Source organism: Scedosporium apiospermum (assembly GCF_000732125.1).
Source record: "Scedosporium apiospermum strain IHEM 14462 chromosome Unknown SEQ_SAPIO_0110, whole genome shotgun sequence".
Taxonomy (NCBI): domain Eukaryota; kingdom Fungi; phylum Ascomycota; class Sordariomycetes; order Microascales; family Microascaceae; genus Scedosporium; species Scedosporium apiospermum.
Genome location: NW_015971811.1, coordinates 1,878,658 through 1,892,875, shown reverse-complemented (window position 1 = coordinate 1,892,875; position 14,218 = coordinate 1,878,658). Strand labels below are relative to the sequence as shown.

Here is a 14,218-nt window from a genome sequence, read left to right as displayed (position 1 = left end):
CTGGGGGTTATGTTGCTACCCACCCACATCCGCAAACTGCTGGAAAACAGCCATTTTGCATCTTTGGTAAGGGGCGTCTGGGTTGCTGATATTGTCCGAGTGGGTATGTTCCTGATGTTGTCTGAGGACAATGGAAGTACCCCACTACGAGCTTATCATCGAAAAAGTCAAACAGAACAATTTTCGAAGACTTTTACAATTCATCCTGCACGTGGACGCCTTCTCGATGCTGACTCTTTTCGGACATAAACCGGCAACAAGGCTAACCCCCCCTTGCGCCAGTTTGACGGCTTAACCCCGTCTCGGAGAGGAGTCATCAACTACCCTCCATTGACATCAAGGTGGCAGCAAGATGCGAGGATTGTAGTGTTGCAACTCATCAGAATGTGTGAGAACCGGGACAGCAAGGTTTGCTCCCATTGCACAACTCTCAGATCCATCCCACCCCCTCCCCACGAACCCGGAACCACCCGCCAAGCGATTTTCTTTCTAAGCCTTAAGAGATCATCTGCATCCTGTGAACGAAGTACAGTACTTCGTATGGCATTTCCTGAACCGGTTATTACTGCCTGTCCCGGAATTTGAATTGTACCCGTTGTGAATGCAAGGTTGGGTATTACACGCTGTTGTATTATAGAGTACCGAGACAGTCTTACTAGGCTAGAAGTACGCTGGAATACCTCCATATGCAGGTAGATGACGGCGTTGGTGATGGAAGATGATCACAGCTTTGCGCCTGAGCGCCCCCATGTCATGTTAATCGAGTACCTCAATTGAGGTTGGTAGGTACCTTCGCTTTTCTCGGATGCCGAGCCGCTAGGATGGGATGAGGATATTCGGGAATGCGAGGATGCGAGGATGGCGACCCTCCCCCCTCCATAACGTCAATCAAATCACCGGGACTGTTGCTGCGGCCACCACTACGCAAACAATCTTCTCAGAATCGGCATTCTGTGGTTAACGCCGTCCGCCGCCCTACCCTAGAATACTGCCACACTTCGCCGTTACGGCGATACCCTCAACTCCAGCCTCTTCTCTAGACCCCGAAACCATGTACACTGATTTACAAATATTCTTTCCCTAAATCGAACGTGACAAATCCTCGAAGCAAGGCCAAGCCCTCCTTCGGGAGTCGCAAAAAGGACGCGAGTCCAGTCATCTCCCAGCGGGGAGAAGGACTGGGGTGTTTCTCTGGATAGTGGCTTGGCTTGACCCTTGGCCATTGCCATTGGTTTTAAGGGGGGGGGGCCATGTGAGGTCCATTATCCGGGATAGAGCTCCGACGATACGATGGCGTCTTCCCCGCAGAATGCAAACATTCGATGAGACGCGCCTCGTCCCATCAGCGCTTCGGTGTGCGAAGCTTGTACGCGGATCGCGAAACGGGGACGGGGTATTAACGAACCGGACAGAGGAGCGTCCAGTGAGTGCGAGGGATATACGGAATTAACAAATAGTGCGGTGCCTGCCCAGGCATGACCAGGCCTGCAGAAAGTGGGTACCGGTACAAAGCCCCCAAAGCCCTCCAAAGGACAGGTGCAAACGCGCTTGGCCATCCTCCCAGCGGAACGGTCGAGACTTGGGCCTTCATTATTAGGAAGTACGAAGTACTCATGTCATCATCGTGAGCCATCGAGTAAGCCCGCCGAAACATTATTAATCGGGGTCGGAGTTGCGCCCTTCTCCCTAGCGCGACTTCCTCGCCATGACAATCCCACTCCCGTCCCCACAAGTACCAAAAACCACACGCCCCTCCTAATACATTCACGCCACCCCTCCTTCGTTCTTTTTCCCAAGTTCCCAATGTTCCCCTTCCGGCTCCACTCGGTGCGGTCATATCAGACACACATTTGCTAGTCCCTTGTTGCTCTTGAGCTCATATATATATTTATCAATCCCGGTGCCTGAATCCCGCGGCGTGCAAGGTTATTTTTATATACTCCCTTCCATCCCACGTTCGACTTCATCTGCTTCCCACTTACACCTGTTCGAACCTCTCTAGATTTCTCTGGTCGTGACTACTGCTTAGGCTCCCAACAGCTTCACTTTACATGTGTACACTCATATATAGTTAGACAGAATCCTCTTCTGCTTCTCTCTCCTTCTCTCTCTCTTTTCCTTTCCTCTTCGCCTCAATTCTTCCTTCCTCCGTGACCGTATCAGAGAACACACAATGGGTCAACTTAATCTCCCCTCTCCTCCCCAGGAGGATGCTACTCATAAGCCCGCGAGAAAGTCCTTGTCCAAATCATCAAGATCGTCCGGCCGCACCTCGAAGCGTGTAGGATCCCACGGCGTCATCAGCGCGGCGACAAGTCACCTAGAAGCCCACTCCCCCGCCGCCTCCGATGGCAGGCATAAGCGAGTATGGAAGGCATGTGAGAGGTGTAGAATGAAGAAGACCAAGGTAAGCAGAAGGCATTGGGTATTCTATTGGGGGGGATTGGCTGGCTCACATTGCTATGTAGTGCGATGGCGAGTTCCCCTGCAAGAGGTGCAAGGATGACGGCCTTATATGTACTGCCGGCGTGCGCAAGAAGGTCGAATATAAGCAGCTTCCCCGAGGGTATGCTTCCTCCCCGCCAATTCGAGCTGTTCCCTTTCCTAGCTAGTTCGCATCTTTTCTCACGCCTTTTCTTTTCCCTTTTTTTAGATACGCCGAGGTCCTTGAGAGCACGCAGTTCGCGTTAATAGCTACCATTCACAAGCTCTACGGCATGGTTCGCAACGGAGAGAGCTGGGAACTTGGTGATCCCGAGCTCAACGATCGAGGACTTCCCGTCGTCCACAACATCGCATCTAAGCTTGGCTGCATCCGCCCCAATAGCGATATCGACCTCCCCGTACACTCAGTATTCCCCGAGGACGAGAGGGATCTCAAAGAGCTTGTCAGGCAATTAGAGGCCCAACAAAAGGAGCGGCAGGTGCAGACTTCTACGACGACACAAACGGGAAACATCACGCCGACGAGTAGTCGAACAGACCTCAGCTCCGCATCAGAACATGAGCATTCCGATCTCGAAGACGACCATCGACCCACGCCGAGCACGACCACCACGGGCCAAGTTTTCCTCTCGCCCCAGAGCCTTCCCCCATATAATGATTTCGAACCAGTTCCAGATCAATCTGCGGCAGCTGGTGTCCTATTCCCCGATGCACCGACAATGGCGGACTTTGCAGCAGCGTGGGATTCCCAAGCAGCCATGTCGATGATGCCCGATTTCCTTTCGCACCCGGCGGCGATGTCCAATGCCCAGATGCTTACGCAAGGGTTGCTTGAATCAGAATTTGGAAGGCTTCGACCCCATGTTGTTTCCTGTCCTAATCCAGAAGTGATGTTAGGTGTGGGGGATCCGATGATGTATTCGGGTTTCGATGAGGATGACGGCCAACAAATGCGGTTGTAGTCGAAAGCATCTACCGACAACATCACGCACAAGAAAAAAGAAAACCCCAAAAAGAGCAAAAATAAAAATTGCTGGATTTCTCTTGGAAGCATTTATAAACCAACTTTTACAGCTATATTCTTTCTCACCTACTAATCCTCGCTCTTCCAATATCTCGTTGCAGCGGAGAGTGGGGGGTGTCCGGACTGACACTAACGGAGTCGGACCTGGAATTATTTTGGCTACGGCCAACGGATCATCATTCACAAATGGGATAGAACAAACGGGTTGGCGGACAGGAGTCGAGTCTTGATTTAATGACGAATGAAAGAACAACCTACCAGTGTATATTACGGAGGCTTTCTGGAACTCTTTGGAGGGTGAAATTTCAGGGAACCGTGCTGGATGGGAAAGAATGGGAGGAGTTATCGGTGTCTTTTTTTTCTTCTTGTTTTTGGCTTTGCCTGGCCACGATTTCTCTACAACACCCTCCACACTCTGATTTTTCGTCGATACTCTCAATATCAAAGCAAGCATATTAGCGATGGCGAATCATTTACGCTCTACAAAACTCGTCCCCAATCTGCAAGTGTCTTCACAAGTGTCTGAGCCAGGATGGCATGTGTGTGTTTCCCAAAACTTTTTACACTATCTGGGTGCCTTCTTCAGATCAGATTCTTTCCTGATGGTGAGAAGTGGAGCTCACCGATGCCAACCCAAGCTAGTTGTGTTTTTTCCGCTCTTCTTTTTTCCCGTTCTTTCAGCAACCAGTTGAGGTCTTATCGGGAGTCCCCACTTAGATCGATTTACACTATGACAGACTACAGGACAGCGAACCTTGGAATCTGCACGCCGAGACATTTCCGTGATGCGATCAACGGGGGTGTTGAGTTCTTTTTTTTTTTTTGTCTTGTTTCCCATTTCCCCCCTGGATCAATCTCCCTAGATATCTCCGTTCCATGGAGACAGGGAGTAAGAGAAAAAGATGGGTCGAAACGGGAGCTAACTTAGCAGCAGCCAAAGGCGTTGAAGAAGAGACGAGCGATGTCGCATATTTGGTGGTGTTACAATTCGAAGCCGTACGTTTTTCCCGGGTAGTGTTGAGCTGGGATAGGTCAATGCATGCGCACACGGGACCATTTTTGCGTACATATAGTACGCTACAGACACTACACTACATGGAAGATTGGGCGGAGAAAGCTATTCGATGCCGAGTCCGCGGAGGTGTGGAGCTGTTCAGGGACAGAGGCTTTTTTTTCGGTTATTGTTTGTTCTTTTCTTGGTTCGTTTCTTTTCACTAACACTACAGAATAGCCCCTGACGGGAAGGGGGCCTGGTTCTGGCCTAGTTAACACGAAGATGGTGGAATGAGCCGCGGCCGTGGTTGAGGCAGATGGCTAGATGGTGGAGATGAAGATGGAGCTTGGATCTATCTCCCTGCAGCTTCCAGCTCACAGGATGGATCCTCGGTGATTTGAGGACTAGGTTGCCGTTTTTTCAGGAGGACGAGCTTCGTACTTCGTATGATATGACACACGAAGGCCTTTGACGATGTTGGATTTGACTTGATGGATTGCACCAAGAGCCAAGCCACCTGGTGACGACGTCAGGTAATGGTCAAATAAACTATTAGACGGCTACCTTCCCGAATGCGATCTTGGCAGTCCCTGTCGCCAATTTGCGGACCCCCCCTCGAAAGGAGGAGGCTGTGACGAAATATAGAGTCCGCAAGTATGAAGTACGTGTCAATTGAAACAACGGCAAGAAGAGCTACGTTCAACAGATCACGAGAACTAAAGGGGGGAAGGTTCAATAGGTAGCATAGGTAGCATCGGGATTAATACTGATGTAGGTTGTTGGACATCACAATCGAGGCAGATGGCATCAATCTGTTGATACTTGATGTTTCCTCGTCATGGGCTCAAACAGCTCTACCAACCTTCGCACATGCATACCTACCCTAGTGCTTGTGGTGAAGAACTGCATCGGCCGAAGCTAAAGACACGCCCCCCCTCTCGCCCCCCCCTTCCCTTCTCCCTCGCCCCCTGATAAGGCGGTGGATAGCACAGGCATTGTGTTCAATCCATTGATCCCTGCTCCCCTACTCCCCCTGCTCTGGCGCTCTGGTGGACCGCTCCCCTGCACGCTCGCAGATGGGGCTTCTCCGTCCCCGCTTCGGTGCCAGGCGGGGCATTTCCTCGGCCTTATGAAGACTCCGTGTCCGTCAAGGTCTTTTGTTCGAGAAGCCGAGAAAAAAAGCCAAGGCGAAGAAAAAAAAAAAAAAAAAAAAAAAAAAAAAAGAAGGGGGTTTCTGGAAGAAATTTTGGTTAGGGCTTTCGCATGTGAACGGAGCTATGATTCGAATTGATTTTTATTTTCCTCATTTTATTTCCCTCTACTTTTTTTTTTTTCTTCTGTATCACGATATGTCTATTGTTGTTGTTCGCCGCTATTCGATGAACCATCTTGACATTCAAATCTCAATCTCAATTAATTGATGTGCACAAGTACTTCGTACTTCTTCCATGCAACGTCTTTGCTGGAAGTGACCCTGTGTCCTCTTTACACGTCTTGGCTCGCACCAAACAAGCAAGATACGCGTATTTCTCGCATTCCCAAAGCGCCAAAGTGCGTACACCTGAGCACCAGTCAGGCTGTTAAATCCCCTGTCCGCCCAGCATCGGCTGAGCCAAGCTTAATATTCGACCCCCCGTTCCAACCAGCGGCACGAGAATTCGGTTGCCTAAAAAGCTTGGTGATGGGAATGTGCGGATTCTGCCCTTTTCTGTGCCCCCTACGCCTCCCCCGCTCTTTCGCATTCGACGTATTTGATTTCTCAATCGTCGTCTCATCTATTTTTTTCTCGTTTTCTCTGGTTTCGCATTCGCAAAATGGCGACATAGCCCACTCCTGGCGTCGTTTTGACGCACAAGGTTTGCGTAAACTTTGCTCGTGGTTGACCCGGTGGGAAGGGAAACGGGAACATTAATCTGCCCTCGCGCCAAGTTTAAACAAGCTCACCCCTCGTGCAAGGGTACAGGTATTTTGATGCGTCTTACTCTCGCTCTCAGGACATGAGTACATTGATGGTGGCTTCGTTTTCTTTCGCTGACTGCAACGTGTTGCGCCCTTTTTTGCAGATTTGGGAAAGGTCAAATGCTCTCTCTCCCCCGCCACGATGATGTTGATGGCTGGTTGGCCTGTTCCGTGTTATTGATGTATACTAATCTATTCCGATTCACGCTCTAAGTTGCGATCCTGATGCCACACTGGCATAAAATAGTCAAAGTAGGTACGAAGTAAACTAAAGAGCAAAATATGCTCGCAGGGAATGCTAGAAGATTGATAGAAGCCCTGCTTTCTTTTTTCCATCCACCCCCCCTCGCACTCGGATACGGCACACGATGGTTACTTGTATCAGTACGAAGAACGTTGAGGACGGAGACAAAAAGACGGAGGCACGGAGATAAGATGCAGTCACGGTCATAAGATTCAGTGGCGGACATCGGGGTTTACATTCACCGACGGTACGGAGTACGCAAATACTTCGCGCTTCCAACGCCGTTGTGCTTCGGACGATCAATTGATGTGTCCGTGTGCTATGTACGATACTTTACCATATTGCTCCATACTCGCAGTTATTCCTATTCGTTATTTTTCTTAGGGATCCTTTTCGAATCCGAAGTCCACTCCCGTTCGGTGGTTTAAGCGCTTGGCATCAATTCTTATTGTTTGCCGACTACCCATAACCCATAACCCATAACCCATACCCATACCCATACCCATACCCATACCCATACCCGTATCCATACCGAGACCCGCTCACGGTAGGGCAACGCGAGACGAAGACGAAGGGAAAAAAAGGTTCTTTTGCTGAAAAAAGCTACCTGTTGACGTCAATGGAACATCTTGGAAGCCACCGAATGTTTTCCACTTTTCCACCTTTTCTTCGTCCTTCCCAATCCCGCCCCGACTCCATCTCGGAGTCTCTACTGATTGGTTCCCCGGCAGAAGGAAACTCACATTTGTTAGCCCCCGTGGACCTGGACCCTTGAAAAGAACGTCAATACTCAGTAGTGTATGTACTTCGATAGCTCATTGCCTTGTTACCACTTGGTGTGAAGAATAAACTGGGGCTTCTGCTAATACGCATACAACATGGGGGCCACAAATTTCATGTTTTGAACGGTGCACGGAGATTGCCCTGCCCAAGGTCGGGATTCGGGAAGCCCACACTTCCCGGCCGAGTTTTCACCATTTTTTCGGTGTTCTCGAACCCGTTTCTACCACTTACAAGGAAAATATCCACACAGAAATCTCGGTCTTTCTCTATTTCCCTCTTCCGCCGTTTATCTTCCCGCGATCTGCGACCATCATCAAAAATCCAACCCAAAGAGTCACCTCCTGCCCCCCAATCCCCCCCGTTCTCTTTGAAAAAGAACGCACACACCCCCCTCCTCCTCACTCAAAACCCGAGTCCCTTTCTCCGAAACAAGATACAAGGATGCAACAAAGCTGACCGTGGGACATACCCCAGATGAAATCGTACGACGAGAATTAAAGTCGAACTAGTGTAGTCGTGAACATCAAATCGAAGCTACCCTTGTGTGTGATGTATGTAGCAGCAGCAGCAGCAGCAGATTACCAACTCACCCCCCTTCCTGCCCCAGGAAAGTGCTCGTGCGGGAATAAAAAGAAAACTACCGATGCCGTGTCACCGCGGCAAATCATCCAGCTGGCTTTCGACTAGCCCGTAGTCCCGTCCTACTTACATCGGTTCATTCCCAGTTTTGCGAAGGTGCCCTCGACGAAATTCCGCAGGAATTTAAAAACGAGAGGGTGTGGAAAGGAAATAGGAGAGACAGGGGCGCTTGAAATCCGCAGAAATTGAAGCCTCGCCGAGGCTCTCTCCATCTCTTCGCCGGAGTCCTCATAATTTCCGTCGCACTCTCGAAGATGCAGGCTCACTCCTGCGGACCGTCTTAGGGTCCCGGCGGAAAGGGAGCGGCACTACGCTACAAGTCCTAACTCCGTACACTGCATTCTATCCACGTATCGCCAGAGTTTGGGGTGAGGGGATTGAGATTGCCTGGCATGACAGTTCGACCACCTAGACTACGACGGTGACATGTCATTCCCCAGGGCCAAGAACAGCCAAGACCTGGCCTACAGACACTAACGAGACTGAATCTGGGGATGCGTTCAAACCTCATGATTCCATTCTATTCTCTCATCATTATTGGGCTATTAATCTACCATCCATCGGCAAGCCCTTCTTTGTGGAGGAACAATCTGCAGAGGCATACCATACAATCAAGCCAAGATGAGGTCCATAGAACAAGAATGAAACCATCTAATCGACTCTTCGTCTTCCCTCTCCTTCCAACCAGGTCCATAGAACAAGAACGAAACCACCTATCAACTAATCGTCTCCCTTCTCCTTTCAACCCTTGCAAATCTTCTCTCTCCGCACACTAACCCCAAGTAGCCGGACGATCTGTTCGTAATCGTGGTGACATTTTGCCGCCTCTGATGGAGTACATCGTGAGGATGGTTTGCTGGCCTTTGTTGATGTAGTTTATTTTTTATCCTTGATTCTCAGGAAGCCAGTATCCCTCACCACTCCACACTTCCAGCAAATCGGACGTCACTCACTCCTCCTCGGCGCCGTTACCAAGAACGCTTCGAGGATCTGAGGCCATTGGAGTTCGGAGGTTGAAATCGATGAGGCGAATGAGAAACGTCTAAGTAAACCATCGTCTAGAGGTCTCCTGTTATCACACCCCGCCATCCATCGACTCTTCAGGGCCTAATGCGTATGAGGCGACCCCGACGATCACATTCCTCCCACATCTTGAGCAGATATTTCGTATTCTCTAGCTCTGCCCCCACCTTTCTCTTGGTCATATGCGGATGCATCAGGATAATCTCCGCTTGGCGGGCCCTTGTGATCGCGACGTTCAACCTGTGTGGATCATCCATGAAGCCGGGCGTCCGTGTGCGAACAAGGTCCAGAATGACGACGTCCGCCTCATTGCCCTGCGCCGTGTCGACCGTTCGTACGTCCACTCTTCCCTTGGCCGATTCACCCAAATCACGAACGAGCGAGCGGTAGTTATTTATAGCGGTTCGGTAGGGGGCGATTACCATGATTGTGCCGGGCTCATCGGGTTTGTCGACTCGTCGGAATTCAGTGTCGGCGAGGAGTTCCTTGACCCGCTTCATTGCCCAGTTCTGATGCCACTCGTTGTAGAAGCTGTTGGAGCGCGAACTCTCATAGGATCCGATCAGGTGAACGAGCATGCGCGGCTCCTAACCTTGCTGTGCGTCACCAGCGAACCCTTCGAGGAAATCTCGGAGATGTTGAAGGGATTTGGGGTACTGTTCATCGGCGGGGATCCCTGTGCGCATACGGCCAGCATAGAATAGCTCGGAGGGCAAGACCTCAAGGCCACCGTAGGAGCGGTGATTAATGTAGAGATGATTTCGTAGCGCACCCACCCGATCGGCGCGTTCCATGGTGCTAATGGTCAACTGCTTGAAAAAAGGGTTTCTGATCAGCTCGCTATCTTCGCGGGCGTTGTTTGCAAGACCGGCGACGAAAGGGCGAGTCTGCCGGAAGTCCCCAGTGTAGATCCACACCTTGGGGGAGAAGAACGCGATGGGGATGAGGCTTGTTAGCTCTCTCGCGTGAGGGGCTTCGTCCAGAAAGACGACATCGGGGTGGTACATCTTCGGGAAGTTTCCATAAGCCGCTACGGGGGTGGTTGCGACGAAGTCGGCCGTTTTGAGCACGTCGGAGTACAGTTTGTAAACACAACGCCGGAGAGATAGCGCCTCTCTCGGCGACTGGACGCCTGCCTCTAAAAGCTTCTCGAGAGACACGGCAAGCTCAGGATACTTGTCGTTCTTGTGCTTGTAAAAGTGATCCCATGCGGCCTCGTCTAATGTGGGCGCTTTTTTCGGATCCACGCCAGGCAACGCACCCTCCTCCCTGTAAATTTGGGCTATTGTGACAAACCGCCGGCTGAAGTCAGGACCACGAGTCTGGGCTGAATCAGCCTCATCGAGGGCCATATTGAGAGAATCGCCCGAGTCACCATTGATGAAGGTACTCTGGCGCATTTCGTATGGCCAACCATGCATTCTGATGATTGTCCTTTTGAGCCCAACCTCATTGCATAGATTGTGCATCCGGTCCGCCGAGTCATCAACCGGCTTGTTGACATCAATGAGGTATAGGATCTTGGCCCGTCGGCGGCGAGTATCTCCACTGCTCATCGTGTCTCGGAAAGGCTGCGATAGGGCAATAGCAGCGACAAGAAGATTCCAGTGTGTTTTCCCCGCACCGGGACAACCAGCCACCATGTGCAGCCTAGCAGGGATACTCGAAAGACCTTCATAGGCAGCGCGGGCATCCGGGTTCAGCGCGTTAAACATCTTAACAAGCTTCGTAGGGATGCTAGAAGTCGCCGGGCGCTTCATGTGCGGGAGGATGGAAAAAAGGTCCAGCGTCGCGTCAGGGCTTTTCGTGAAATCCAGCATCCACTTGAAAGCCTCAATACTGCTCGGAGACGGCTCTCGGTCGGCGCCTTCCCGCTTGTCCCCTGTCAGCTGATGAAGGGCCGACATTTCGGCGAGGTAGCTGGTCAGATTCAACTCCAATCGGAGTATCACCTTCACCGAGTTGAAGTCATTCAGGAACTCCGGCGTCAGCTTGGAGAGCCCCTCGGCAATCGAACATGCCTTGAGGACCTCCGGAGCTTTCGCGTTCGAACCCTCCCCAATCGTCGGGAAGACTTTGAACGCTGCGTACCCCGAGTACGCAGTCGGTGCAATGCCTTCCATCGGATTGTCGACCCTCTCGGCCGGCACAAAGCCAGAGCCAACACGCTTGTCCGCAAGATCAAGCGTCTCGTCGATGGCAAGAGCACACCGGTCCCCAACCTTCGGGAACCTGGTGTCTCCTCCACTAGGCGGCCGGACAAAGACCAACCACTCCTCGCGCGCGGCGCGAAACGGGCCCGAGACCACGAGAGGGCAAATGACCCAGGCAGCCAACAGACGCCGGGACTCGTTATAGCCCTTGATTGTGATGAGCTCGTTCCTCATCTCGATCGTGGCACCATCTCCATGGCGCACCCGGAACTCTTCAACGGAGAAGGTGTCGATTGGCTCCTGAACGGGCGTGCCCTCATGGACGTTGACGAAGGAGAGCTGAAAAGACATTAGACACGCTATTTATGCTATTCTGTGAGGTCTCGATTGTAGGAGAGACATTAGGTCTGGGGACTGGGATCGAGTAATTTACTCACTTTCTCCATCGTCGCGGTCATCTGCTCCACTGCAGAATCTGGAATCCTCTCTGGCAATCCCACGTTGGCCATTCCTATACGCGTAACTAGTAAGCATCAAATATCGCATATAACTAGACTATATACCTGCATGCGGCCCATGTGGGAGTGCCACGAGGAGGTGGCAGGAGAGATAGTGTAAATATATGTATCCCGACCCGGACAGAAATATATACGCGGCCTGGGAGGGGTCAATGAAAGCAAAGACACAACTTACTGGGCTTGGACTTAAAAGATAGATATCAATTGGCTGCCGATAAAGGAGTTTTTGCCTGGACATGACGGTTAGCAACAATAGGAGAGGAGAGGCAATGGGCAAAAGACATCTGAGACTTACTAGGTGATAGATGATAAAAGGGATTGATCTAGAGATGCTCTTGATGTTGCTTGTGATGCTATCTCTTGATCAGGAGAGGCTGATAGAAGACTTGGTGAGAAAATGAGGATGGGAGAAGGTTTGAGTTTCTCAGATCTCTGAGGGATGGGGGAGAATAAATAGTGCCTGGAAGCAGAAGCTTGGTCGGTGCCAGAAAATAGTCACTGGAGGTAAGTGATGTTTGGCGTGCTGTCAAGTGAAGTGAAGTGAAGTTGAACTTGAAGTGGGTGGTCAGAATCAGGGAGTGGAGTAGTGGAGGAGGGGAGGAGGGAGGTAAGAAGTGAGCTGGATCAGACCCTTTCTTTTCTTTCAGAGGGGACAAAAGAAGTCCTCTATTCAGAAGACTACCCTTAGCTATTGTCGAGATGCCTCAATTGATCCAGTTGATTGATCCAGTTGAAGTGAATAGGAGAAGAATCATTGATGGATCGATGAGGGAAGGAACTTGGGAGTTGCCCTGGTTAGAAGTTTCGTGCCCCTTACAATTCCCATCGCTCCTTCCTCCCTAACATCCGGATGAAAGAGCCAAAGAGAGCAGCAGCAAATCTCCCAAAACTGAACATTGAATTTTTGTCTGAATTCTGATAAAAGAGCCTCAAAGTAGCGCTTGACTGTTTGTCCTCGCGGGAGAGACTTCGAATAGTTACATGTTACCTAAAAGTCCGTGACGGGATGGAGAGTAGAAGGCGTAAAGAGCCACTCGCCCAGTAGCAACTCGAAGGGCGAGATCGGCAAGTCCTGGGGTATATATAGGAATTGCTCCCACTTCGATGGGCTTCGGGGAGAGAGAGAGAGAGAGAGAGAGAGAGACGGCATCTAGATCATATTGGACGGCTGCCAGCATACTTTGTCTGAGATGGAGAAACGGCCATTCGTCCTCGGAGAGATCTGTATCCTTGGACCACTCTCATCCACTGCAAGGTCTCCCGGGACTTTGAGATCACTGGCCTGTTGTCCGAAACATCAAGAGATGAGAGATGGACTTGTCTGGTTTGGCAGTATCCTGCTGACATTTCCGTGGTGGAGAGAACAGTCGGGGGTCATGCTTTTCAGGACAGCAAACTGACAGGGAGTCGGTGTCCAAGCAACAGGCGGATTTGTAGATCAGTCTGGGCTTTTTCTTTCCTCTACGGCGGCATATTTGCAGGCCCATTCGTATCGTCAAGGTCGGGGTCGAGATTATCACAGGGGATACGGCCGATGATTTGGTCCACGATTTCCATTTTGCGGATGGGAACTACGTTAAGGTACCTTCTCCGTCGTTGAAAACTAGAATGGCCACAACGCTTTATTATAATTTCGAACAATTCTCGAAAACGCATAAGAATCTAGTCATATCAAGGCCATCTTGAGGTGAGGACAGAAATTCGACCAAGAAACTAGCCGGGTGATGAGCATGCAGAAGGTGCCGCGTCCGATGGTAGCACTTACGTAGTTCTCGTCGATCAATGATCAATGATGTAGTACCTCTTTCGTGTTCTTCATGTTGCAATCGTACTAAGAGAATTGTTTCTTGGTGGCAGGTCTTAAGTGAAACATTGATGGGTTGGAGATTGGGGTCGTGTCTGTGCTCTCAGACCCTTGCAATTATCTTGACCGAGAGATCAATATTGTGTTAAGACAATACTTGTAAAATGTTATGATTCTAGGTGCTACAAAAAGTCCTTCTGTAACAAACACATGGTGCGAGGTTGGGTTGGAGGCCGCCGGCGCCCAGCTTCACCCGCCACACCCAAATCCGTCTTTCCTCCTGGACAACTGATGTTAGGAATAGCAAGACCTGACGGACTCACACCGTGGCTTGCACACTCCACACGCCGCCTGAGTCTTGTCCTGTCTGTCTAAGACCGCTGAGGCTGAAAGGGTTTAGTCCTGGCTCGCTAATTAAAGCACCCTGAACAACCTTGGATGCATCTGCTGAAGGCGGCTGACTCCGCCTCACCCACAACCGCCAACTTAACGAACCTTCACCAACCAACGAGACTTTTTTGCAATAATGCCCTCTCCATCTCGCTGTTGCCGCCTGCAACAATGACGACAATTCGGCAATTCAAGTAGAATTGTCACTATTGTTCTGAGAATCTTACCCACCGACTCTCTCA

At 50.7% G+C, this 14,218-nt stretch overlaps 2 protein-coding genes across 2 annotated transcripts; one reads left to right on the top strand and one right to left on the bottom strand.

The window, feature by feature from the left end:
* Positions 1-2,173: 2,173 nt before the first annotated feature.
* Positions 2,174-3,407, top strand: SAPIO_CDS7458 (Uncharacterized protein; the record flags this gene model as incomplete). Its single annotated transcript, XM_016789317.1, has 3 exons — positions 2,174-2,407; positions 2,469-2,566; positions 2,654-3,407. The coding sequence occupies 3 exons, from the start codon at positions 2,174-2,176 to the stop codon at positions 3,405-3,407; spliced, it is 1,086 nt and encodes a 361-aa protein (XP_016641144.1).
* Positions 3,408-9,188: 5,781 nt separating this feature from the next.
* Positions 9,189-11,710, bottom strand: SAPIO_CDS7457 (uncharacterized protein; the record flags this gene model as incomplete). Its single annotated transcript, XM_016789316.1, has 3 exons — positions 9,189-9,657; positions 9,727-11,603; positions 11,702-11,710. The coding sequence occupies 3 exons, from the start codon at positions 11,708-11,710 to the stop codon at positions 9,189-9,191; spliced, it is 2,355 nt and encodes a 784-aa protein (XP_016641143.1).
* Positions 11,711-14,218: the final 2,508 nt, after the last annotated feature.